The 26,312-nt window shown below is 35.1% G+C and overlaps 1 protein-coding gene across 1 annotated transcript in view; it reads right to left on the reverse strand.

Annotated features, from left to right (window-relative positions):
* The window catches only part of Naprt (nicotinate phosphoribosyltransferase), a 144,533-nt gene that overhangs the window by 85,143 nt on the left and 33,078 nt on the right, over positions 1–26,312 (reverse strand). The window contains exon 7 of the mRNA XM_090389320.1: positions 22,321–22,491. Coding sequence (XP_090245446.1) covers positions 22,321–22,491 — 171 coding nt within the window. The remainder of the gene's footprint in view (positions 1–22,320; positions 22,492–26,312) is intronic.

Below are 26,312 nucleotides of genomic sequence, written 5' to 3' on the forward strand. Positions count from 1 at the left end.
AAGCAAACTGGCTTGTGCTGTTGCAGGAGGGCCTTGATGTCATCAATATTTCGCCGGAATCCACGACAATTCCATTGTAGGAATTTAGCCATTATTTTGGCTTGGTGGGTCCATCAGGCGGCTTCCGAGGTGCTGAGGGCTTACTTTTATCAGTCTTGGATTTGTCTTTTTTGGGGAAGAATGGACGCTGTCCCGTGTCCATTTCCTCCTCCGCAAAGAGTTCCAAGACTGAATCTTCGGGTACCTCCTTCTGCTCGACATCCATCTTTTCTTGGGTACTGGGGGGGGGGGACTTCCACTTTCTTATTCTTTTCTTTCATAATTACCTTTGTTACTTGTGGAGCATTAGGAGGTACCGATATAGGAGTGGCAGCTGATTGGTCCTTTTGTGCAGGTTTTTGAGAACTTAAGAGATACCGCGCGATGGGAGTGAAAGACTCCTTTGGAGGAATGGTCATGTCCGTCTGAGTTCCGACAGAACATCTCCCTGCTACCTTCTGGGCGTAGGTAGGTTTGTTGATATTCAGGGGTTTGACCGATTTCCTTGCCTCCTGGTATGATATGTTTAGTTCTGCCTTCAGCCGTTGAATTTCTTTTTCTTCTTTCCACCTCTGGCATGCTCGTGAATAGGCCGGGTGTTCGCCTTCACAGTTAATACAGGTGGGTTTTGCGGCTGAACATGCTGTTGTTTTGTGGTCCTTTGCACCGCATCGAGCGCATGCAAGGACTCCACGGCAGGCCATTTGAGAATGTCCATACTTCTGGCATTTAAAGCACCGTAAAGGGTTCGGAACGTATGGACGCACTGAACAGTTGATGTATCCAGCTTTAATCTCATCAGAAGGTTTAGGAGAGTTAAAAGTCAGGATAACGCTCCTGGTTTTAACAATTTTTCCATCCCTTCGCGCAGTAATGCTCTTGACGGCAATAACTCCCTGGGGTTTTAATTCGGAGCAGATTTCCTCCTCGGTTACGTCGAGAAGGTCCCACTCCGAAATGACACCTCTCGATGAATTGAGTGTTCTGTGTGGTGTCACTGTTATAGGTATTCCTCCGATTGATGTTCGGAGTAGATGTTCAGATTGCCTGTCATTTTTAGTTTCAATTAAGAGGTCTCCAGAGCGGAGCCTCTTAACTGATTTGGGAGAACCTGCTAGCCCATCTAACCCTTTTTGAATAAAAAAAAGGGTGACATTTTACCAATCGGTTTTTCACCAGTGGAGTGTATAATTAGGAACCTTGGAACAGGCCCTGATGGTACTTCCGTTCGCTGCCTCTTTGTAGCAATAATGCTATCTGACTCTCCGTCATTATTTTCAGATAGGGACCGGGTTGGGGCCCCTGAAGGAATATGTTTATCAGGATTCATGAAGTTTTGAAGTGGTTCAGTGCCCGGGCTCCCCACCCACCACGGAGCCCAGAGGGACGCCCACTACCCGGCATGCAATAAATGCGCTCGGGAGTGGAACGCCAGGGCTACCCAGACACTATACCCGCACCGCCGCCAGCCTGAATCCTGTCCCTCGAACCATGAGGGTAGGGGCGTGGCATTGACACGGTTGACCCTCGCAGGCGAGCCTACTAGCCGATTGATCCTAGCTGGGCCTTCCAGGACCACCCGTCTTGTCGAAGCAGGGGCCAAAGTGGTGTATTGAAGCTGGGCCCCTCAACCACCAGGATCCCCCTTTCCGAATTTCCACGGGTCGCAGCGCACGGCAAACACGCCGGATTCCATTGATGTAAGCCAGGAACCTGGGCTGTGGGCCTTGGATCCCAGTGATGCTAGTCTGGAAGTCCAGCAGCGTCACAGGGATGTCCCCTCACCACGTACAGGTGCCCACGTCGAGGGGGGAGTCAATGCCATGCTGGGTGCAAGCAGTTACTATGGCAAAAGGTGGCCCAAGATGCTATTAGGTAGATGGTCATAATGTGTTGGCTCATAAGTGCATAAAAGTAATATTAGTATACTGAATAGTACTAAATCTAGCCAGAATCTTTTTTGAAGATCTGCTTTAGGCCTTTAAAGTAATGCACCTTTATACATGGAATATAAAATATGTATTTCTATTTTGCATAGTTATGCAGTATGCCCATTACCTCAAGTAAACCAAGTAGTGTCTTCTTGAAGGCATTTACTTTAGTCAAAATAGGAGGGTAATGCATTCTGTTCTGATGCAACATTTTTTTTAACTAATGAAGTTATTTTTATTAAAACTTTATTTACATGATTATTATTATATTAAATTTGTTACCATAATTTGCTAATTTGCAAATATAACTTATAGACAATCATCTGTGACAAACAAGAAATGACATCACAAAACCAACCAGAATTCTCTTTTTAAATGAACTTCAAAGAAAACTCCTGAATTCTTGCCCCTTAATCACCTTCTCAAGTTATGCAGTAGATACTGATGTAACATATATATATATATATATATCTGCTGACATTGTCAATCCACTGCAGGATGGAGGTCTCCTCAACAAATCATGTCGAGGGAAATGGACCATCATCTGCCACGCTAGTCCAGTGCAGGTTGACAGATCAACCGTGTTTAGCAGTCAGGGGCTTGAACCCTGGTGTACTCAAAGAGTGTGTACTATTACACTCCCACTCCTGACCACTTGGCTATGGAAGCTGTATGTGGGGGGAGGGGGGGCAAATACCTAAAATTGTGCAGAGTATTGAAGGTTTTAATATTTTTCATTGGGATCTTAATAAAAATAAATTCAGTAATGAAATCAAGATATCTTATAATCTCAATAAATGTCAACACAAAAAATAAACAATAACAAAATAAGATTCTCCCTATAAATTACCATTTAACTATTTAAAGCAAAATATACACTTTCATATTCAATCCATACTAATTATCTGTACTTCCAAGGAAAATTATCATTCTTGAGACTTTATGAGATATTTGTATACGAATATTAAAGTTCTGCAGCAGTTTGTAATTTTTAAGTTTTATTATCTCCTGAGGAAGGCAATGTTCCCAGGCAATGAAAATACTGCATACCCACTTTAGTAAGTCACCTCACTGGCAACATGTCATGAATATTCCATTTTTGTAGTAGGAGTCACATCACAGCAAAAGATTTAAACTCTGTCTTATGCATTACTGTGTGTTTTAACTTGTGTTTATACACAAGTGATCAGAATTATAAAAATACATAAATGGGTGAAGTGGAATCTGTATCAAAAGAACAAAAAACATGAAAATCTGTACATATCCAAGGAAATTGTATTAATGTTATTGAACATTTTGATAAAGAAACATTAAATGACAAACCGAGTATACCAATCAAGCAAGCAACAAAGCATGCTAGTATAGCAACAGGGTTTCCAGTACGATTCACAACAAAGGATTCAAAGTCAAGCAAAGGTAAATGTTCTCCAAACTGCTTATTGCCCAAAAAACATTGTGAAACGACTTATACAAGCATGTTATTCTGGTCCAATTTGATCACAATGTTATAATACTAATAATTCAGGATTTTTATATTTATGATGAAAAAGTGCAAACTATATCTAAAATAATCCCAATATTTAACAAAAGACTGACTAAAAAATGAATAGCAAATGCTTAGAAACTTATTTCACTATTGTCAAAAGTTAAATTTAAACAGCAAAGAGAAAGTTGAAGAAAAAATTTTGATGAGATGGAATTTTGTTGGAAGAAATCTCAAAACAGAAGAAAAGTTTTAATTTTTAAGAAATGAATCTAATAATCAAGAGAACAAAATTTATTGGAAATGAAATAAATAAGCACAAAATATTTTAATATGAAATAAGGTTTATGTTTCATATGGGTTGTAATTAAAATGTAATGTTTCTGATTCTCAAACATTTTATGTCTTACCTTTAAATTCAAGTATGGTTCATAGGTTTTTGCCATGCAAACAAAAAAAAAAAAAAAAAAAGTGTTTCACCTCTCCAGTGAGTATCTTTGAATTTTCCAAATTCTGGGTCTTAACTTATTCCAGTAATTAACAACTCACTAGCTAAAGAAACTAACATGATGAAGCCATTTGGTGAATTTACTTCCCTGTTTCAGATAACAGCAGTAACAGCTGATCTAGAAATGTCGAAAGAGATTGAGGGGATAATCTTGTGTGGCTAAGCAGTATTTAATAGAAATTTAAACTTGCTCATTTTAGGTTGAGAGGAGACTGGCAGATGTTAAAAAGCAGTTCATAATTGTTTATACTCCTAACTGGGGCAATTCATGTTCGAACAATCAGAAAAGAGTGAGGATATCAAATAAATATACAAAGGATTGAATATTTAATATCTTGGAATAAGTACTTAAAATATCCCAAGAAATATGTAGTTTTATACTAACAAGCTAATTGTACATAAATTACACATGGTACTTATGAAGTGATATATAAGTCCTCTTATTAATAATAGTCAAAATAAAGAAAAAATTAGGTGGCATATCAATATTTTTTCCAAATTAAAAAAAAAAAGCATTTTCAGTCAAGCAATTCAAAGTATTCTAAATATAAGTTAATAAAGAAAAATCTTATGTGTGAAGTGTTTAATAGCAATACTTTAACTAGATTAAGTAAAAATAACAATTGTAACAAGTGTAAAATGTATTCATGTCAGCTTTCTTTTACAATTTAATCCAAGATACAGATTAAATACCATTATCAGAAAATTAGCAGTCCAAGAGGGAAATGCATGACAAAGGCATGCAGCATGTCCAGATAACTCATGCAACATTTTGTTCATTCCCAACAGCTGGGACAGGGCAGTGTACAGTGAATACAAGCTTTTAAATAGTGCCAAGAATATAAAGTGCAGAAAGAGCAGCAGCCAGTCACCTGATTCTGAGAGTAGTGATATCCGGAAGCAGCACCGTCCACTGCCCACCCCTGCAAACATGCAGATCACAGTTACTACAGCACAAGTGCACCTTAGATGCAAATATATGAACTTTTTTTTTTTTTTTCACATTTGCTTACCACATATAATTACAAACATACACACATACATAAAAAAAACAGCAGTGCTATAAGCCCTGCACATTATAAAAAAAAATAATAAAAGACATTTAAAAGTTAGATTTGTTTTAAAACAAAACTTAAATATTACATGACTTTAAAATTCGTTATTTGTTCTAAAACTACTTCAAAACTACTACTACTACTACTACTCTTTATTATTTATTTCGTACAAACAGCCAATAATATTCATAAAAATTCTTACTGTTAAATTGCCACGTACACGACACAATGGGCTCATTTATTCCTAACTTTAATAATTTTTTCTCAAAAAGAAATGAGAAGCCAACAAAATACCAAAAACAAGGAATAGTGGTTAAAGGAGTAAAACTTCAAATACTCGTGTGCATAAGTTAAGGAAGTTATGCATTTTCCACTGCTTGAAACAAAATATATATGCAAAATTAGAAAAGCATATGGCATATGCCACATATAATTAAGTGTGCATTCAGAATATATGCCTAAAATTCACATAAAATGCTGCAACATGCAAATTTCTAGAAATAGATTTAAATGTTTTTTGCTTTTATTTCTGATAAGCATGAGAACACACGATAGGTTTTATCTTAAAGGATTGTACAACAATGACAAGGAGATACCATCCGGATGGCTATCAGCAATTTTGAATAGCTCAGATTTCTCTGAACTGTTGGAAGGATGGGGCCAAAAATGAGGAAATCACTAGTTCTTCAATACGCCTGTAGGTGTCACTTTAGGCAATGGAAAGAAGTCCAGGAGATGGGATCACATATCTTCAGGAAAAGTGAAGGCCATCTGCAGGCAACAACAAAAATCAATAAACACTGATCATAACAGCCAGGTGACAGTAAAAATGCCTGCATGTCAACTTGAATTGGAATTCACATCAGCTGCAGGTTACAACAGATCAAGGTACACTGAGTCTTATAGGCTCAAACAAAGGGGATAATATGTTAGAAAATTTGCAATGGCTGGGATGTTTTGAGGGAGGTGGATTGCAAGTCTGTCCTACAAAGAACCTTATAAGACCTAAAATTTACCCTCGGAGAACATGATTCATTACCTATTTATTTCTTGAATAGCCTTCTTGGCAATGTGTGGCTGTAAGTGCAAGTTGTACAGCAATGGAGTGATATCCCCCCCCTCCCATTACACTTCTTTTAATCCCTTATTCATAGTATGAACTTTGTAAAAGTTCAAGATTTTCATGAGTTCATTATTCTTTTTTTTGACATGCATCTTCACTGTTTTTTTTCCTGACAGATTTTATGAGTTACTCATTTACACAATTTTGATGAATTCTTGACAAGTGGTGATGCAATTTTTCTAAAAATTTTTAACTTCCTTAACTTTTTTTACTTATGAATGTATTCTCACTTTTAAGTATTTCTTTTTAAATTAGTAAAAACTATATCAATTTATGTCACAATTTCCATTAACATTTATATGAAAACACCCTAAAAAACATCAGACAAATAACTTGCCAAAGGCCAAATATGACTATTTTTATTATGAAAGAGCTGGGGGCAACTTAATAATTAAAAACTAAGACAGACCACTTTTCTGAAAGCAGTATGATGGCATGCAGATTTAAAGAAAAAAAAAAATTTTTCTCTTCTTGTCTTTCATTTTATTAACTCATCAATTCTTAAACTTAAGATTCCTTGAAATGTCAATTATAACACACAAAAAATTAATTAAACTACTGAAAGTCATTGTAGTAGAAATTATCATTACATATTAATTCTGAATTTAACACATACAGTACATACACTATCCTACCAAAAGTTGAATGGATGAATCTTTGAATAAATACACAAACATATTCATTCAAAGAAATTAATAGTACGTTAGTCCACCTTTGTCCATAATGACTGCTTCGATATACCACGGAAAACTATCTGCTACTTACTATTTGCAGGTGGTATCATGCTCCACTCTTCTAAAACATCTGAGAGTTCCACTAACAAAGAAGCCCATTTTAGCCCTGTTCTATTTATGCAGAAAGGTGGAGGCTATTCATGGGCAGATGTTCAAAGATGTTCAATTTTGTTGGGATCAGCATCTCAGTGCCACTGCAATGTTCCAACATTGCAGTGGCACTGAGATGCTGATTTTTGTTTTCTGATTTAGTCCTGTCATGTTGAAAGGTGTAAGAGCCACTTCTGCCTGCAAAACTGCCACATCTAGAGCACACAGAACTGTCCAGTACATCAATGTAGGATTTAGTACTCACAGTTCTAAGTATACCTAGTCCATACACAAGAAATACCCCAGACTATGTTACCTTCTCCCAACTTTGCAGTTAGGATAACATAGTCAGGTGCTAAGCATTCTCCAGGAATCCCTCATACCCACTATATCCATCAAATTGGAAAAGCAAATAGCAACACTCGTTACTCCACAGGACTGATTCCCATCGACTGATCGGCAGTCTAGGTTTAGTGTGCCATCCATGTTGATTGATACTGTGCATTTGTTTCTAATCAAATGCCTTGCAGACTGCAGCTCACTGTGCCATGGAAATGCATACAGGTTTGACTGTAAGTTTTCCATAGTACGATGAGTTACCCAGTCAGCTCAAAGCACACTGGCTCCTATTGGTCAATATTTTATGCCACCCATCTGGTCATTTCATTGCTCAGTCTCATCCCTGGACTTCCATTTCTTCAGTAAAAGGAAACTGGTGTACACAAATGAAATAAATTCTGGACTAATGATCAGTATCATAAGCCCAAAATACTTGCATATTTCTTAATCACACACAATTTCCTATAATCAGGTGGGGTGTGAGTTATTAATGCCTTCTGGTAGGGAATGTATATGTTAAAGTGGCAAATGAAAATTGTTTTAATTCTCCATTTCAGTTGTCTGCTTTATCAACCAATGAGCAGCTCTATAATAAACCTTCTGCATATTCAAACATGATTTAATATTTTTATATATGCATTGTTTAATGCTACTATTAAAAATATTCTTTGCCCGAAAAGGCAAGAGCTATTATAAACTGAATAAAATTTTAATTTATCTTAAGTTTTTACTTATATTCTTTGGAAAAGGCCATAAATAACCTGAGTTACCATTTAATGTTCTATACTAGTTCCTGGTTTTTTAGGAATTTGTATGACATCACATGGGTAATGAATTTCAAATTTCAAAAGAAATGCCAAACACTGCATTCGATAGTATTAAATGCAATTTTTTTAGTCTATCTGTGCAATTACAATATTCAAAAAATTTAACACTAGGTTAATTCTTAAAATAAAAGTACAATAGAAAAAACCAGTACAACACCATAACATTTGGAAACAATGTCTAAAGTCACTAGAAGTGACCAGTGATCTCAGATGTTCCCATTTATCATAACAGCTGGAACATTATGTTATGAACATCGTGTTATATCAATGGACACTGCTCATCGTGGACTAACATTATTAGTGAAGTCCCTCAGGGTTCAGTGTTGGGTCCATTGTTTTCTGTATTTATAAATAATATTGATGATGGTATATCAAGCTTAATGTCCAAGTTTGCAGATGATACAAAGGTTGGCAGGGTTGCTAAGGACACTACTGACACTATGCTGCTGCAACAAGATCTGGAAAGGTTGAGCAGATGGGCTGAGAGGTGGCAAATGAAGTTTAACATTGACAAATGTAAAGTACTACATATGGGAAACAGCAACCCCAGAGCAACGTATCAACTCTGTGGTACTACACTGACAGTGGTAAAGAATGAAAAGGACCTGGTGGTTGTGCAGGCAGATATGAAGTTCTCTGAGCAGTGCAGACGGGCTGCAAGAATAGCTCATGGTGTCTTATCAATGATATCCCCAGGGGCTCACATCTGGTGAGTATGGGCTTGGCACACCCAGGGTCCTCAGCTGAACATCGTCATTCTTCTCTTTCTTGGTGATTTCCTTCTACTTCTCTCTCTCTCTCTCTCTCTCTCTCTCTCACACACACACAGACAGACAGAAATTCTTTTTGGCTGGCGCAGCATAAGCCTCAGGCTTCCTTGCACCATATAGCTAATAATAATAATAATATACAGGAATTTTTCTAGCAGGGATAAGGAGGTGATTATTCCCTTGTACAAGGCAATGGTCAGGCCACACCTTAAGTACTGTATACAGGTCTGGAGGACTCGTTTCAAGAAGAATGTAGAGCTGCTGGAACGAGTACAGAGAAGGGCAACAAGATTGGTGAATGGAACAAAGAGTTGCTCTTACGAAGAAAGGCTTAAGTTTTGCAAATTACAGTGTCTGGAGACTAGGCACCAGCGAGGTGATCTGATAGAAGTGTATAAAGCCTTGAATGGTTTGAGCATGCTCAATGCTGATGGGATTCTTCCTCTTGCTCAGAATAATCACCTGAGAGGGCATAAATTCAAATTGAGGAAAGACAGATGTAGGAGTTGATAGCCTAAATAAATTTAAGGCTCAGCTGGACAGGTATTTTGAACGAACGGAGGGGTGAAGTGGAAGGGTTTTTTTTGTTTTTTTTTGGCTGATGCTGTATAAGCTTGCTTTCTTGCATCATATGCCTTTACATGCCTATACTAATGCTAATGATACTAGATTTCTGTATTGTACTTTACTTATTTTAAGAGGTAACCTAGTGTAAAATTTTTTGAATATTGTAACTGTGCAGACTGAAACAGCACATTTAACACTAGCCAATGCAGTGCCTAGTGTTTCTTCTTGTAGTTGAATGTTCACTAATTCCATAACTTTCAGCTATTTATTATATTAAATACAAACAAAATAATGACAGTTCCATAAGATATCTGAAACGTTACTACGGTCTAGGTACCTTGGTGATCTGAGTGACTACTTCAATTCCTCTTTCTGTGCGTATGGTAAATAGAGATTGCACACAAGTACTCTCTTAAGGATAGTGCAAGTATTACCTTTGCCCATGCCACAAATATCTAACTTTCCAATAATTCTCACTCCTTGCAGTTCCCTTAAACTCTTAAGGTCTCCTTTACAATCCCTACAGGTACCTTGGCAGTCTAGGTACCTCAGAAGAAAACAGACAATAATATGAGTTGAAGAGCAATCTTACACATGTAGATAAGATGTATGACAAAGAACACAACTCTGTGCAAATAAATGAAAAATATTTATTGAATAGTGGGAGATGCTGTTAAAAGTAAACAGGTCGAACAGTGGAAAACTAAACAGAAATACAGTTAAAATAAAAAAGGTAAGTGAATCAAAAAAGTATAAAGTGAGGGGGAGAAAGTTACTGTATATTACTACTAAAAGTTTTATAACCTTCAACAGTAGATTTTAGGGGATTTTTAGAAAAAAAAAAAAAACAACAACATGGGACATACATTTCTTGTGATTAACTAGATCTGATGGTAGCAGTAAACAAAGTAAAAGAAAGATTCTGACAGGTTCGAACTTGTATTGGACATCTTTGAGAGCTGTAAGCACTCAGTGAATGGCAAGTTATAGGGGGATGGATAGCCTGTGTACTCCAACATGGCTGCAAGAAAAAAGTTGCAGTTGACTGATTTACTGAATGGCTATGGCTTATCTGTTTTGAATGTGCTATGATTTACACAGGAAGGCAGGGGAGCAATACTGATGGATGGAGCTTGGTTTGATTGGTTGGCTAATTTTCTGGCAAGTCTGTCTTGGATCCCTTGGAACCTTCTCATGCCAGAAGTAACCCTGGATATGGAAGGGGAGAGAAGGGTAGCTTGGTCTAAGGCATCTTCTGGATAGCATCTGAGGTTGGGAAAGAGGAAATGCAGAGTGAAGAGGAACATGATATAACTCTCTCCAAGAGCAGTTGTGAGACGTGAAGGACCTTGGACCCTAGGTTAAAGACATGCTCTTGCAGATACTGTGAAATGCCACATTTCCCCCAACAAGTTGCATCTGTGGGTTGCACTGGCATGTTCAGTTAAAATACTTTGTTAGCTGCTACCACAAGATCTAGTTGCTCACAAGAAGCGTACATCCTGTGCTGTTGATTTTTTGATAAAAATACCTTAAAAAGTCAACCCTATTACCATTACAATTATTAAAAGTAAAGAAAATTTTTAGACCATCCATTTCAGTTTCCACTTTTTTTGTAACTCTATAAAAAGATATGACATAAAGTGGAAACTGAAATGGATGGTCTAAAAATTGATGCAATTAGTAATCTATAGATTAGCAAGGGAAGAAATAAGACAGTTAAAGCAGATTATAAAAAGAATATGGCAAAGAGGTCCAAGAAATGTAGTAAACGGTTCTTTGCATTTGTTGTTCAGTTTTAGGCACATCAGCAGCTCAAGATATATTTCTCCAATGTATTGTGTCTGTACAAGTGTTTGGAGGGCCAATTTACATGTTATGTGGGCTAAAAATCTGGATTAGCTCACAGGGAACCCTACCTACATCCTTTGCCCAAGATCAGTCAACTACAGCCTCAATTTAAGAGGATTTTAGAAATTCCTCCCCTGATCAACAGGACCTGATAGCCCAGACCTCTTCAAATGAATGACAATTGATGAAACCACTATATTGTCATGGATGACTTTGTATATATGAATGCTAAAAGCAATGGAATACATTTTAATGGCCCACAACAAGGGAGCAGCAAGATCAGTTTATATGATCCCAAACAGATGGCTGATGAAATTAACAAATTTTGTGCATCTATATTTAAACAAAGATATCTTTTTCAGGGAAATAAGCCTATTTGTTCAACTAATTATCATCATTAAACAAATGTGTGTATTTAATGAAAAGCTCAAGTCAAAATTATCAGATTAAGGCAGTGCAAGAAACTGATGGTATCAATCCAGTTATACCAAAAGAAGTAGTTAATGGTCACTAATATCTTTATGTTAATACAGGTATTAACTGTATAATAGTGGAGGCATCCTTAGACTCATGTTTCAGAAGGTTGGAAGTGTGTAAAAATCTCTCCCATAAAAGAAGCCAGTTCTAAGTTATCCATATAAATCCTGTAAGTTCAACCACTGTATCAGGAAAAATAATTTATGATTAGGGATGCAGTGTCACCGCATAATTTTGTTAAGGTAAGAACTTGATATTTTTCTTGTCTGGCCAATCAGGCAACTTATGAATGCAGGAAACAACTGTTTACATAATTTATTTAGATTTTAGAAAGATTTTTTGACAAAGTATCACATGAATGCCTTGTGTATAAGTTGGAGAATTGTAGCATTACAGAATAGGATGCTATGGATAAAGGGGTGATTATCTAGCAGAAGATAAAATTGGTTTATACTTGAACAATGTTCCAAATAGAATAATGTTATAAGTGGTTCCTCAAGGAGCCCCAGTAGGCAGGGCTCCTTGTAGTTTTTCATTTTCAACAATGATATTAATAGCGATATCACAAGTTGGTTGTCAAAATTTGCTTATGATATTAAGTTATTATTGGGCAGAGTTATTAACAACAAGAACCAAAGAATGTTGCTGCAGTAAATGGGCAAATTATATAACTGGTTTTTAGGTGCCAGTGAAGCTTAATGGCTATTAAACTTTAATGCTAGATTCCACATCTGGGATACACTAATTCCAAATCATGTTATTCTGTGCGCGCGCGCGTGTGTGTGTGTGTGTGTGTGTGTGTGTGTGCACGAGCGCGCTAAACATTTTTTCCAGATTTTTGGTAAACTTCCCACAATTCAATATATAATTTTTTCATCCTTCTGAATTAATGTCCCCTTGATCTTATAGTATCATTTAATACTATGAAAATTCCCCATCATTAATTTTTACTAATCTCTCAGATGCTAATAAACCTCAACAGATTCCCCTCTAATGTACTTAAGTTAACAAGCTCTGTAGCCCATATTTCAAAAAGTCTTCCTTCGTGTGGATGGTTTTTTAGCCAATCTCATCAAGAGAGTTGCCCATCTTTAGATTTTTAAAGGACCTCATGTCTTTTTAGAAGTGTGGCATCCATACTTGAACATAACATTTCAAGTGCAGTCTCAAAATTGTCTTATACAGTGGAATTATAACCTAACCTCCCTACCTCTACAAGTAACTGTTCGAAAAAATCAGGTGTTCAAATGAGTGGATGGTCGGAACTAGCAACCATGGTTTAATGCTGCAAAATACAAGGTTTTACACTTGTGAAATAAAAACCCCAAAACAATGTATACACAAGAAGTGAATGAGTTAAAAATGACAGAGGAAGAAAGGGATTTTAGAGTTATGGCACAGGCAGACAAACTCCTCCTAGTGTTCCTCCTTGCCACTTGTTTGCAGTGCAAACAACTGGCAAGGAGGAAAGTGGCATGGGGCCAATTCAAATGCTTTGCTCAAGTCCAAATAAAGTCAAAGTTATTTCCTTCATCTGACTTATTGAGTGACTATCATAATAGATAATCAGATTAGTTAAGATCTTCCCGTGGCAAAACCATGCTGTGTTCCCTTGAAAAACAATTTCACTGAGATGCCTGCATACAGTATTATTAATCACTGCCTCTACCAGTTCTCCTCCCACTGAAGTCAGACTGACCAGTCTACTCACATTGTTCTTTGAACCACTTTCACCTATTTGGCAATACACAAGTGCATTTCCAATCCAAGAGAATCACTCTGAGTTTAATGAAGTCCTCATTGTTAAATTTATTGTTTTAATGCCTGCCTTAACAACTTCTTTAAAATAATCAAGTACATACAAACTAACCCAGGTTGTGGATTTTTTTTTTAAATCACAAACTTCAGGAATGTAACCTTCACAAAAATCTCCTCCATATTCTTTAGACATTCCTCTTTAATGAGATGCACTTCTCTAGTTAGGCATAGTATTATGCCTTTCATTAATTTTTATTGATATTGTAAGCAACATTCCCTCCTCCGAATACAAATCGTTTTAAAATCAAACTACTCAGAATAAAGCTTTACTTATGTTTTCAGTAATGTAACTTTTCCTAATCAAATATTACTTATCAGGTTAGTTGCTTGTAACATTCAATGGATGTGAAATGCTTCAGTAATGAAGTCTGTATAAGACAGGGGATGGCAATTAATTAACAGGGACACTTATGATAATATGTTTAAAAATATATTTAGATTAATATGCCAGTAACATTAAATTTCTATTTTTTTAATGATCAAACAATCTCTCTGCAAGATGCAGGGAAAAGGTTTTTGCTATATGCATCAGTTCTAAATGACCATGTCTACCAGATATTACATTGCATGTTAATTTTTTTTGATAACTCTCAAATCCAAATATTATATTACCCATTCCAATACACAAAACGTCTGAGATATACAACATATAAAGAAGCAGCAAACTCATGAGCAATTATAAAGGAAACTCAAACCCTGTAAATTAAATTTCTTTAGATAAATAATCTAAATTGAAATTATTTAAAACTAATCTGCTTAATGCCATTAAATGGAATATAGTTCAGGAATAGCTTAAAAGTCTAAGAATCTGTTTTATACACTGTTTTTAGAATATATACTGTAATTTGTGCTTGCACAATAAATGAAAAACAGCAAAATTGGGCTAAGCCATTTTACACTTGTGAAATAAAAACCCCAAAACAATGTATACACAAGAAGTGAACGAGTTAAAAATGACAGAGGAAGAAATGGATTTCAGAGTTTGAAGAAACTCTGAAATCCCTTCTATTTTCTTCATAAAAAAATATATAAGAAAAAAATCATATTATGCAATCTCATTAATAAGTATAATAATTTGTAATTAATCAACACTTGTTATTTGCTCTTATTAAGGATAAAAATGCTTCTACATTTAAAAAGTTTCTGCTTTCCAAATTCAGCTTTTTTTATATATTAAATCCTTAAAAAATATCACAGCAAAACAGTTTTAAAAAAGTAATTAATATTAGATATTTCCAGTAAACCATACTAAAAAAAAAAAAAAGTAGACTTAACATAACTAGAAAGGAGATCAATATTAATTCAAGGTGACTGAATATTTAATTTTTATCTATGTTTCGTTATATAAATGTATTTAATTCAAGGCATACAGGGCACTCATTTTATTGCAGACATGTATGATTCCCCATAAGGTAAAACAATGCTGCAATCACCTAACATTCATGAATATGCTTTCCAAACTTATTTTGCTTACCACAGTGATCCTCACACTCAGCAAAATATTTTTTATAAATATTTATAAATTTTGATGTACAATTTGTTGTCTAATGCAAAAGTTTCATTTAATCTTTTTTTTTTTTTTCTTTTTGAATTGTGGCACAAAGATAGATTTGTATTCCAGTGTTGGATTTAGCTATTCAATGGTGAAACAGTGATTTCTATGGAGAACTAAAGCATCACAGTTAATACAGGAACAGCAGGCAAACTCTGTGTCCATCTTAAATTGCATGAAAGATAAAAACATAATGCTCATAAGGTTTTTTTTTTTTTTTTTTTTTTTTGTGAAAAGCAGTGCCATAATACTGTCTTAGATCTGCATTTGTTCTGGCAAACCAAACTTCAAAGAATGTTATTCAGTGATACTACAGATATAAACTGCCAAAAACTGGTGTCAAACAGAAAAACTGAACAGAGAGAGAGAGAGAGAGAGAGAGAGAGAGAGAAACTTAACAGATTCATTAAGAGGCAAGTTTGACTGACCAATCTTATTGGATACTATGGCACACTACCAAAGAAACTGAACACAAAAAATAATTTTGATATCATATACTTAGATTTCAAGAAAGCTTCTGATATTGTTTCACAAGAAATACTGCTGTACAAATTGGAGCAGTGTGGCATCAGGGGCAATTTACAGCTAAGAATAAAGGGACGGCTGAGTGGGAGAAGGCAGAATGTGACTATAAAAGACACTGCACTTTTTTAGATTAATTTTATTAGTGAAGTACCCCAGGGTTCAGTGCTGAGTCCATTGTTGTTTTCGATATTTATTAATGATAGTGATGAAGGATAAATCAGGCTTAATTAACAACGTTCAGAAAAATGTTAAAGAAAGCAGATGATAAAAAGGTTGGCAGGGTGGTTGACAGTAATCAAGGTATGTTACTGCAACAAAAGCTAGAAAAATTAGAGAGATGGGTTGAGAAGTAGCAACTGAAGCTTAACATTGATGAATGCAAGGTACTGTGTATGGGTAGCAGCAATCTCAGAATAACATACTGTGTGGTACCACACTCAAGGTAGTAGAAAATGAAAAAACCTGGCATAATTGTGCAATCAAACAAGAAGTTCTCTGAGCAGTACAAATGGGTTACAAAGACAGTTCATGGGATTTTGTCAGTGATATACAGAAATTTTGCCAGCAGAGATAAGGAGGTTAACTGCATTATCCTTCTGCATAAGGCTAGATCAGTGGTCTCCTAAGTGAGGTGAGCGAAATAATCCGCAATAAATCCATATTTATTAATTATGAAAACTTTAATTTTTCAAAATGTAATTGAAAATAAAAATTATAAATAAATGTTTTTTTAATGCTTCAATATGCGGCTTCCTTTGATCGCGTGGCTTTATTTGATCATGACATCGATCATGCACTTTCAAGTATTGAACTTCAATTTAATTTTGTTTTGTATTTTTTTATTTGTGATCTTTTAAAATGATATGTGATTTTAGAGATTTATAACACACACACACACACATACTGGTGTTCAAAGAAAGTGCATCACCCCTTAAGAGTGTAATTCTTCCGAATTACACTTCCGTTAGTCTTCCAAATAACGTAAGTATATGGCAATGTTTCTTACAGATTGCATCAGATAAGATTGACACGCGCAGGTGATGATGTAATATTGAATCAGCTGTTACATTCAGCTATATAAGCACACTCTGCAAGATTTGCAGTCATTTCCTGCTTGTATCAGGATGGCAAGTTACATGCAGTTGACACTACAAAGAAAGAGTACTACTGTTGCTTTAAGTGAGGAAGGATGTTCTTCCCGTCATATTGCTTATAGAGTGTCCTTGTAATCAGTCGACAGTAAGTAGATTTCTTTCCAAACTCAAGAATACTGGTTCTGCTGATAGGAAAGAAAGGAACCTGACACAAATGAGTCTACGCCAAAACAGGACCACGTTTTGAAGTGCTTATGCCTTAAAAACTGAAAAGCTTCTTTGTTTAAGCTGAAAAGAGAATGGGAAGAACATACAGGAGTGGTAGCAAGTGCAGTAACAGTCAGAAGATACCTCTTCAAAAATGGACTTGTAGCCTGTCATTCTAAGAAGAAGCCCCACCTCACACAAAAAATGAAAAAGGCCCGATTAATTTGGTGTAAGGAGCATGTCAAATGGACCCCCGAGCAGTGGAAGAAATTCAACCTGCATGGCTCTGATGGAAGACAAACGATTCGCCGTAGACGTGGTGAAGAATACCATCCAGACTGTATGGTGTCTACAGTGAAATTCCCTACCAGCCGAATGATATGGAGGTGCATTTCATATTGCAGAGTAGGTCACTTGAAGTTTATAAAAGGTTCTGTAAATGCCAATGGATACCTGGCTATATTGGAAAGCAAACTGCTTTCAACCTGCCAAGCAACTGCATCTTTCAGGATGACTCTGCTCCTTGTCATCAGGCAAAAAGTGTAAGTAGGCACTTCTGTAGTTACTTTAGTTTCATTTCTGCATTAGAGGTTCAATAGTAATGTGTTTACATTTGTTACAGGTGAAAAAAATGGTTGGAAGAATGGCCCATTACAACTCTTAGCTGCCAGGAAACAGCCCGGACCTGAATCCTATAGAGAACTGTTGGCATTGCATGGAATCTGCAGTTGCTGGAAAGAAACCAAAGACCGTTCATGCACTTCAGGAAGCCATAATTTGTGTTTGGAACCACGAACTATCAGTTGATTAACTTCAGAAATTGATCTTGTCAGTGCCTTGACGGTGTGTTGCTGTCACCAGGGCCAGAGGCGGTTCAACAAAATATTAATTTGCACTTCGTGAACTTTTCATTTTGTTTTCCATTTAAAATGATAAACTGAAGGAAACTGCAGGCTTCTGATAGCATTTCAGCCATAATTATCAAGTTTACCAAAACTGTTGTATAAAAAGGTTGCAAATGCTCATTTTGGAATATTTTGAGAGCACCTATCAAATATTACTTAGCTTTGCCTTAACTATTAATAAATATATTTTGTTTATATTTCTATTGTGATGCTAGTCATTAATGAAACATACCATGGTGAAAAAGGGTTAGAAATATGAAATTCCTATGTGATGCACTTTCTTTGAACACCTGTGTGTGTGTGTGTGTGTGTGTGTGTGTGTGTGTGTGTGTGTGTGTGTGTGTGTGTATTTATTTATTTGTATGAGTAATATGGAAAGAAAGTTAATAAATTGTATCAAGCTGTAACTAATACTTATGGGCCAATGTAGTTTCTAGAGCAATTATGCATTACAACCATAATGTGTATAAAATATTTTGTATAATATATATATTGAAGATAATAATATAGAAGTTAATTCAAGCAGACAATATCAAGCTGGATTTAAAGAAACGCAAGGGATAGAAATATATATTAAAAAAAAAAAAAAAAAAAAAAAAATATACACACACACACACACACACACACACACACACACACACACACACACACACACACACACACACACACACACACACACACACACACACACACACACACACACACACAAAACTTATCGTTGTCTACCCACAATCTAGACGACTTCAACTGGGGCCAACCACCCAGATTGAAGGAAAAAAACGAGCTCTCTGTTTCCGCAATGATCAATATCTACTAAGATATATAAAAATTCCAAGATTAAGTAAATTAAGTAATTTGAATCTAAACCAAATTAAAGATAGTTAAAAATTTTTTTAGAATCAAAAGAAAGATATTATAAATGTAAGCGGGTGCATAAGTACACGTGCCTTGAGTGACCAGGGTTCCAGACTGTGACTGCCGAATACGGTGCTGTTTCTTGTATTCTGTCTATTTTGTGAACTCCTCTGACCATTTGGTTGTCCCTGAGTATAAACAGAAAATTTATTTATTTATATTGATCATCGTTGACCCGACAGAGAACGCAATTTAATAATTAAAATAAGAACAAATGCAAAGTATAAGGCATATCTAGCATATTCAGGACATAATGTAACTAGTCGTTATGAAATAATAATCCCTCTAGTGAGTTAATATATATGTAGTGACCCCTATGTGATAGATATGGTAAAAATAAAAATAAATAATTAATCAATTAATTAAAGTTAACGCAAAGAGAAACATGCAGATAGTAAGAATAAAAACTAATAGAGTAGGAATAATAGAACCTGAACTCCATAAAGGCAAAGATATAGTAGTACAGATAAGAAATAGTTTCTCCTACATCCTCGGATTACCCTAATAATTTCGGAGAAATAAGAACAAAGAGTGTAGGACAGCTTAAAGACCCTACAAGAGATAAGTTATAGCTCGGGTATGCCCGGGATCACAAACCCGTTCCTACGACCCTGAGCTGAACTTGCATGTCACCTTAGCGTGAACTTAAGTATATACAGTATACTTAAGTATATAATATTTCTTTTGATTCTAAAAAAAATTAACTATCTTTAATTGGTTTAGATTCAAATTACTTAATTTTTTTCTTAATCTCGGAATTTTTATATATCTTAGCAGACATTGATCATTACAGAAACAGAGCTCCTTGTCGTTTTTTGCCTTCAGTCTGTGTGGTTGGCCCCAGTTGAAGTCGTCTAGATTGTGGGTAGACAACAATAAGTTTTGTGTCTGTGTTTTTTAATTATGATTATTATTTTTTTTTTAATATATATTTATATCCCTAGCGTTTCTTTAAATCCAGCTTGGTACTGTCTGCTTGAATTAACTTCTATATTATTATCTTCAATATTATATAAAATATTTTATATATATATATATATATATATAGTAAAGAATAATTGTATTAAGAAGCTAATTATCATGGGGGGTGGAATCTGACTGTACGAAAAGGAAGATAACATAGCTTATGGATCAGGAACACTGCATTAGCAAAACGTACCCTACAGCCATAATGTGTATATATATAAAAAGTATATTGTATGTAGAAAGTGTGAAGAAGATTTTGATTTAAACCTATTGAGGTTTAAATCAAAATCTTTTGATTTAAACCTCAATAGAGGTTTAAATCAAAAAAGGTCATCCACGATCTGTATGCACTACGTAATATAACCACTTTTATTGGCGCAATCTATTAGACCTTAGAGCTCTAATAGCCCTCTTACAGCAAAATTTTAATATTTCATTCTCAACAGCATACAGAACATGTCAGAAACAAAAGCAGGAACATTGCTGTCTTTTTCATAATTTCGGTGGATGACCTCTGATGATGACAATGAGATTGTGCAAGACACTGCAATGTTATCTTATTTTGGTCGCCTTTTCACTTATCTTTATTTTTAATTTCCTGTCAATTTCTTCTTTTTCATACCATATATTGCTACATTCCCTATCCATTTAGTCAAGCTCACAGTGTATACCGTATACTCAATAGGTTTAAATCAAAATTTTCTTCACACTTTCTACATACAATATACTTTACACACACACATGCACAAAGATTATTTATTTTGTTATTTGGTTTTTTTTTTAAGGAGCATTAGCAACTAAGGCCATATTGCTCCGGGATATGCGGTGGTCGTTCCCTAACCTTTCCGCATCCTCTGTGTTTGGTGGTGACGGGCTTGAACCCCGGTCTAATCAAGAAGCGTGTGCTACGCACTGCTGCTCCTTTCCACCTGGCTACAGAAGCGCCATACATGCACAAAGAGGGAGAGAAAAGAAAGAGGTAGAAAATAGAAAGAATGAAGACTGGTTTCAAGCAGTCTTTCCATACCTATTAACTACACAAAGATATTTTTGTTAAAAGAACTGAGACTACTCCCTTCTCAACATATGAAATCGTTGGTGTCAGGCTTCTAATAGACTATTAATGTTTATGAAAGAAGCACTTGTAACATTAATGTTTTTAACTGTAAATTTATCTGTTGAATTTATGATTGCCCAGACTAAAGTTAATAAGACAAAACCTACTGCTGCTTCTCTTTTCCCTTCCCACTACTGCTCATCGAGTGACTGTCTCAGTGTAAGAAATCATGATCAGACCTGAATACAGTTAACCCTTGACTTAATGGAATTCAGAAATAACAGATAGCAACCATGAACTAGGCTTTTCACCTGTATGGGACCTGATAATGTAACTGCCTCTGTCTAATGGTATTTACTATTGGTAAAAAAAAAAAAACATTCTCACAATAAAGCAAATTTAATTTGCAGCTAATAAGATGCCTGGACTTACTTTCATTTATCAATACTCTATCCAATAATCAGAAGATTATTGGATAGGGTATTGATAAATGAAATTACTGAAATACTGTAAGAAGCATTTTTGTTTTCTTTTTATGACCACTGATATAACTTGTTAAAATACTATATACTTAAGTCATGGTTACTGTTCCTTCTGTTAAGAAGAAACTGTAAATAAGCCAAAATTCAGATATTGTGGGAAATGGTCCAGTTCAGAGTGATGAGAAATGCATCAGACAAAATATTTTGCTCTTGTGCAAACTTGCCTTACAATGCTGTAATTCATTCAGCACCAAAGTGTGGTGTGAAGTTTTCTCATTACAGTATTCTTCTATAGTTTACCATTAGGTGCTGTAGTTCAAAACTTCATGGCTCTAGTTTTCTTTTTCATAATGGCATCATTAACGTTCCAGCAACTTCTGCAACTATAAGTTTCTTTCAAATTTAGAGGACTGACCTTTCCCATTACAGTCCAGTATGCGCAACATTTTTTTAGGACAATACAATCTTTACATACCTGAACAATACACATTAGGAAAAAAAACAGGTCTCAACAACTATTGTCAAAATGGCAAGTATCTGTGTCCTCCTGCTGTCTGCATTCAAAATCATATCAATTCTCACATATGTTGCACAATAAAAAGAAATATCCCATATAACAAATTTAGCTATAAATTATGACAAGAGTGGATCTGACAGGTATGAAAAAATACAATTATTACACAGATTCATCTTGACAGTGAAGTGCTAACACAAATAACTTAATTATATAAAAAAAGAAAAAACATTAAAACTACTAATTTTTATTTACATAAAAGAACTTAAAAGATAGGTTATGAAGCTGACCAATTTGAAATAAGAACTAAAAACCCAAATATGCAATTTTAGTGACAAATATTATTCACAATTTCCCATAAAAAGATTTTAAAGCAACCTGTCCTTGGACATACTGAATATTATCTATTCATATGAGCAGAATACTATAAATAATAAAACTGTGGATATCATTTCTAATAAGAAAGTGCAATAAATGCCTTTAACATTTACCTAATGACATCATAAGTATCAATGAGAGCTAAGAATGTGTCTGGGAATGCCACAGCATATGCAATAAATGCTGCAAGCTCTCCAGTACTTGCTTCATCACTTAGTATATGTAAGAATTCTGAGAGATCTCTACGATATTTTAAACACAAGGACACAAAGTCTACATCCTGGCTTGTGTGTCTACACTTCAGTGTCTGCAAAGAGAATAACGAGTATGAAAATGCACAACACAAAAATCATATAATAATTCTAGAAAACTTCCAGAATTGAAGGGGGAAAAAAAAAACACAAAGATTAGCAAGGTAACATAACTGAATATTTGCAAAAAATTCCTCTTCAGCTCAAACATATACACAGTTATCCACAATTCCATTAACTGTTTTGCCAAAAATGGCTTCTCTTCTTTTTTTGTTTGATAAACTGTTCTGTAGAAATAAGCAAATCTCTTAAATATAGTATCCTACATTAACTTCTTAAATGCTGATCTTCAGACATTTAAATGCTAGAAAAACTTAATACCATTTGATAGTTTTGAATTAAAATATCAGACAGGTCTATTTGGAATATCAGCCTCAAGTCTTTCTTGACACAAGCATATACAGTAAACCCCCGCTATTCGCGTTATCTGTATTTGCGGTCGCTGATTTAATATAAAATGAAACCTAAAAAAATGTGAATTTTAAAGCGTCGTGAACATTTTCTGCCATAAAAATACATGGGCGTGGCTAAAATTATCTTTCCAGGTCAAAACAGCGCTCAGTGGGTGGGGGAGAGAGGGGTGACAAAATCGCAAGCGTGGATGTTTCTTGCTAATCCTTGTTCAGTATGTGTTATGTGCTTGTCATGGAAGTTTTCGTCGTTTGCTTTTAATTTATATGCTTATAAATTGAATAAATTTATTAATTTATTATATCAATATAATCAATATAAATTGAATAAATTTATCAATTTATAAATTGATTTACTGACAAAAATGATAAATCTACCGTTCTGCAATGTAAAACAGACTTTGAGTGTGTTAATGGAAGAAAGTGACTTTATTGTGGACAAGTTCTTTCTAATCCGTACAAAAATATGGCTACGAATAACAAGGGAAATGTGAAAAGATCAAAGAAGGTGATGACATTAGTGAATAAAATTGAGTTATTGGATAAATTTTCTAATGGTGAAAGTGTCTCCTCAGTGGCAAAACATTATAAAATCAATGAGTCAACGGTACGATCTATCAAAAAATCTGAAAAAAAAAACAAAAAACACCGTAGTGTCTGTGAAAACGCACTAATTGCTTCAAAAATTGGCTCTGTAACTCGTGATGTTAAATTAGAAAAAATGGAAAAGCTTTAAATCTGTGGATAGAAGACTGAACTGAAAATAAAATTCCGTTATGTTCGCTCATCATTCGTAAAAAGGCAAAACTCCTTTATCAACACTTTAGCGAAACTGGTGATAGCACTGGCGGGATACGTTTTTTAGTTAGCAAAGGCGCTAGTTTGAAATTTCTAATAAATATTACATTTAATATTAAATTGTTTCTTATTTTCATTTCGATGCCATATGCTTGCATTTCACTATGTACTGTCTATGTAACATAGTCATATTATGAAGGTACATACAGAGACAAAATTTTAGACTAGTTTTTCTCATATACAGTATTTCATACTTTGGAATGGAACCCCCTTATTACTATGGGAGCCATAACTCAGTATTCGCGTTTTCGGTATTCGCGGCATTTCTCAGGAATGTAACCCCCACGAATAGCGGGGGTTTACTGTATTAGGAGGAAACTATGGTTTCCCTTAGAATATGATTACTATAGTTTCCCCTTAAAACTCAATGTTTGTGTTTTATTTTATTTTATTTTTTTTTTTGACTCAGCACAGTTTCTTTTCCTGAACTGCTAACCAATGAGATGACGCTCCCAACAAATGACTACTCTAATCTAATTCAAACTCCTGCATGAATCATCTACAGATATTTCCACAAGCACATCATTCTTCTGAATTGGCAATTGCAACTCTTAGATTTTCTTTTGAACCTATTTAATTATATATAAAACAGTGACTCATTTCGCATCCTTCCTCAGTTAACTTCAAACTTTTCAAATAAGTTTTCTTCTTTCTTCATTCATTCATTCTGTTCTCTGGAACAATCTTCATTCATTAGGTAACAGAAAATTACAAGTGAATCCTCTATCCATCTGCATTACTAAGCATGTGACAGATTTTTAACTTTTACATTTAGAATTACCCTAAATAAAAATGAATTAACCATTATAAAAATACAGTAAACCCCAGCTATTCGTGGTATCTGTATTCGCAGTTTCGTGTATTTGCGGTCACTGATTTAATATAAAATGTGAATTTTAGAGCGCTGTGAACATTTTCCGCCATAAAAAAAACATAGGCGTGGCTAAAATCATCTTTTCTGGTCAAAACAGCGCTCGGTGGGTGGGGGGAGAGGGGTACAAAATCGCGAGCGTGGATGTTTCTCACTAATCCTTGTTCAATATGTGTTATGCTCTTGTCGTGGAAGGTTTCGTCGTTTGCTTTTAATTTATATGCTTATAAATTGAATAAATTTATCAATTTATATGCTACAAAAGTGATAAATCTACCGTTTTGCAGTGTAAAACAGACTTTTTCAAGTGTGTTAATGGAAGAAAGTGACTTTATTGTGTTTACGGAATAGAAACTTCTTTCTTACCCGTACAAAAATATGGCTACGAATAACAAGGGAAATGTGAAAAGATCAAAGAAGGTGATGACATTAGCGAATAAAATTGAGTTATTAGATAAAATTTCTAATGGTGAAAGTGTCTCCTTAGTGGCAAAACATTATAAAATCAATGAGTCAACGATACGATCAATCAAGAAATCGGAAGAAAAAATCCGACGTAGTGTCCATGGAAACGCGCTAATTGCTTCAAAAATTTGCTCTGTAACTCGTGATGTTAAATTAGAAAAAATGGAAAAGGCTTTAAATCTGTGGATAGAAGACCGAACTCAAAATAAAATTCCGTTAAGTTCATTCATCATTCGTGAAAAGGCAAAACTCCTTTATCAACACTTTAGCGAAACTGGTGATAGCACTGGCGGGATAAGTTTTTTTAGCTATAGAAAAGGCGCAGTTTGAAATTTCTAATAAATATTACATTTAATATTAAATTGTTTCTTATTTTCATTTCGATGCCATATGCTTGCATTTCACTATGTACTGTCTAAAACTCTCAAAAGAAAATACGTAAAATTGATTTATGAAAGCAAATTGCAATCCTGGCACAATTTTGTCCGTACGTCTGGGAATAATAATCCTTGGGGCGTCATCTATAAAATTGCTAAAAATAAAATGATCTTGGGTGACATTTTTAACTCCATTACCTCCAGCAGTATGGAAACTATTACACTAACAGACTCCATAAATGCCATCTTGGACCAACTGCTGCCTAACGATGATCTCACTATTGACACTTCACACCATCTATCTATTCGTGATTTAAACCAAAAATACCTTCCTTTAGAAGAAACAAGTCCATTTACTGCAGAAGAACTTACTTCAATCTTGAATAAAATTCAGTCAAACAAATGTCCTGGCGATGACCTGATTGACAACATATTTATCAAACACTTTTATGACCTAAGGCCCAAAGTTCTACTTAAATTATTCAACAACTGCTTAAATACTGGAACGTTTCCCAAACCGTGGAAACACGCCATTCTTAAGATTTTACATAAACCTGGTAAGCCACTAGATAATGCGAGATCCTACCGCCCCATAGCCTTGCTCTCTCACCTGGGAAAAGTGTTAGAGAGATTAATTGCCAATAAAATAACCACACTGCAGGGAGCCACAAGCTCCACATCCTCTCTTCAATACGGATTTAGGCAAGGGCTTGGATGCGAAGACGCCTTATTAGAACTCCACCACCTCATTGACTGCTCCAAGTACGTTATGGCAATCTTTATCGATTTTGAGGGCGCTTTTGATAATTTATG

This window comes from Mastigoproctus giganteus, chromosome 14 (assembly GCF_048544385.1).
Source record: "Mastigoproctus giganteus isolate SK-2022 chromosome 14, ASM4854438v1, whole genome shotgun sequence".
NCBI classification, from domain to species: domain Eukaryota; kingdom Metazoa; phylum Arthropoda; class Arachnida; order Uropygi; family Thelyphonidae; genus Mastigoproctus; species Mastigoproctus giganteus.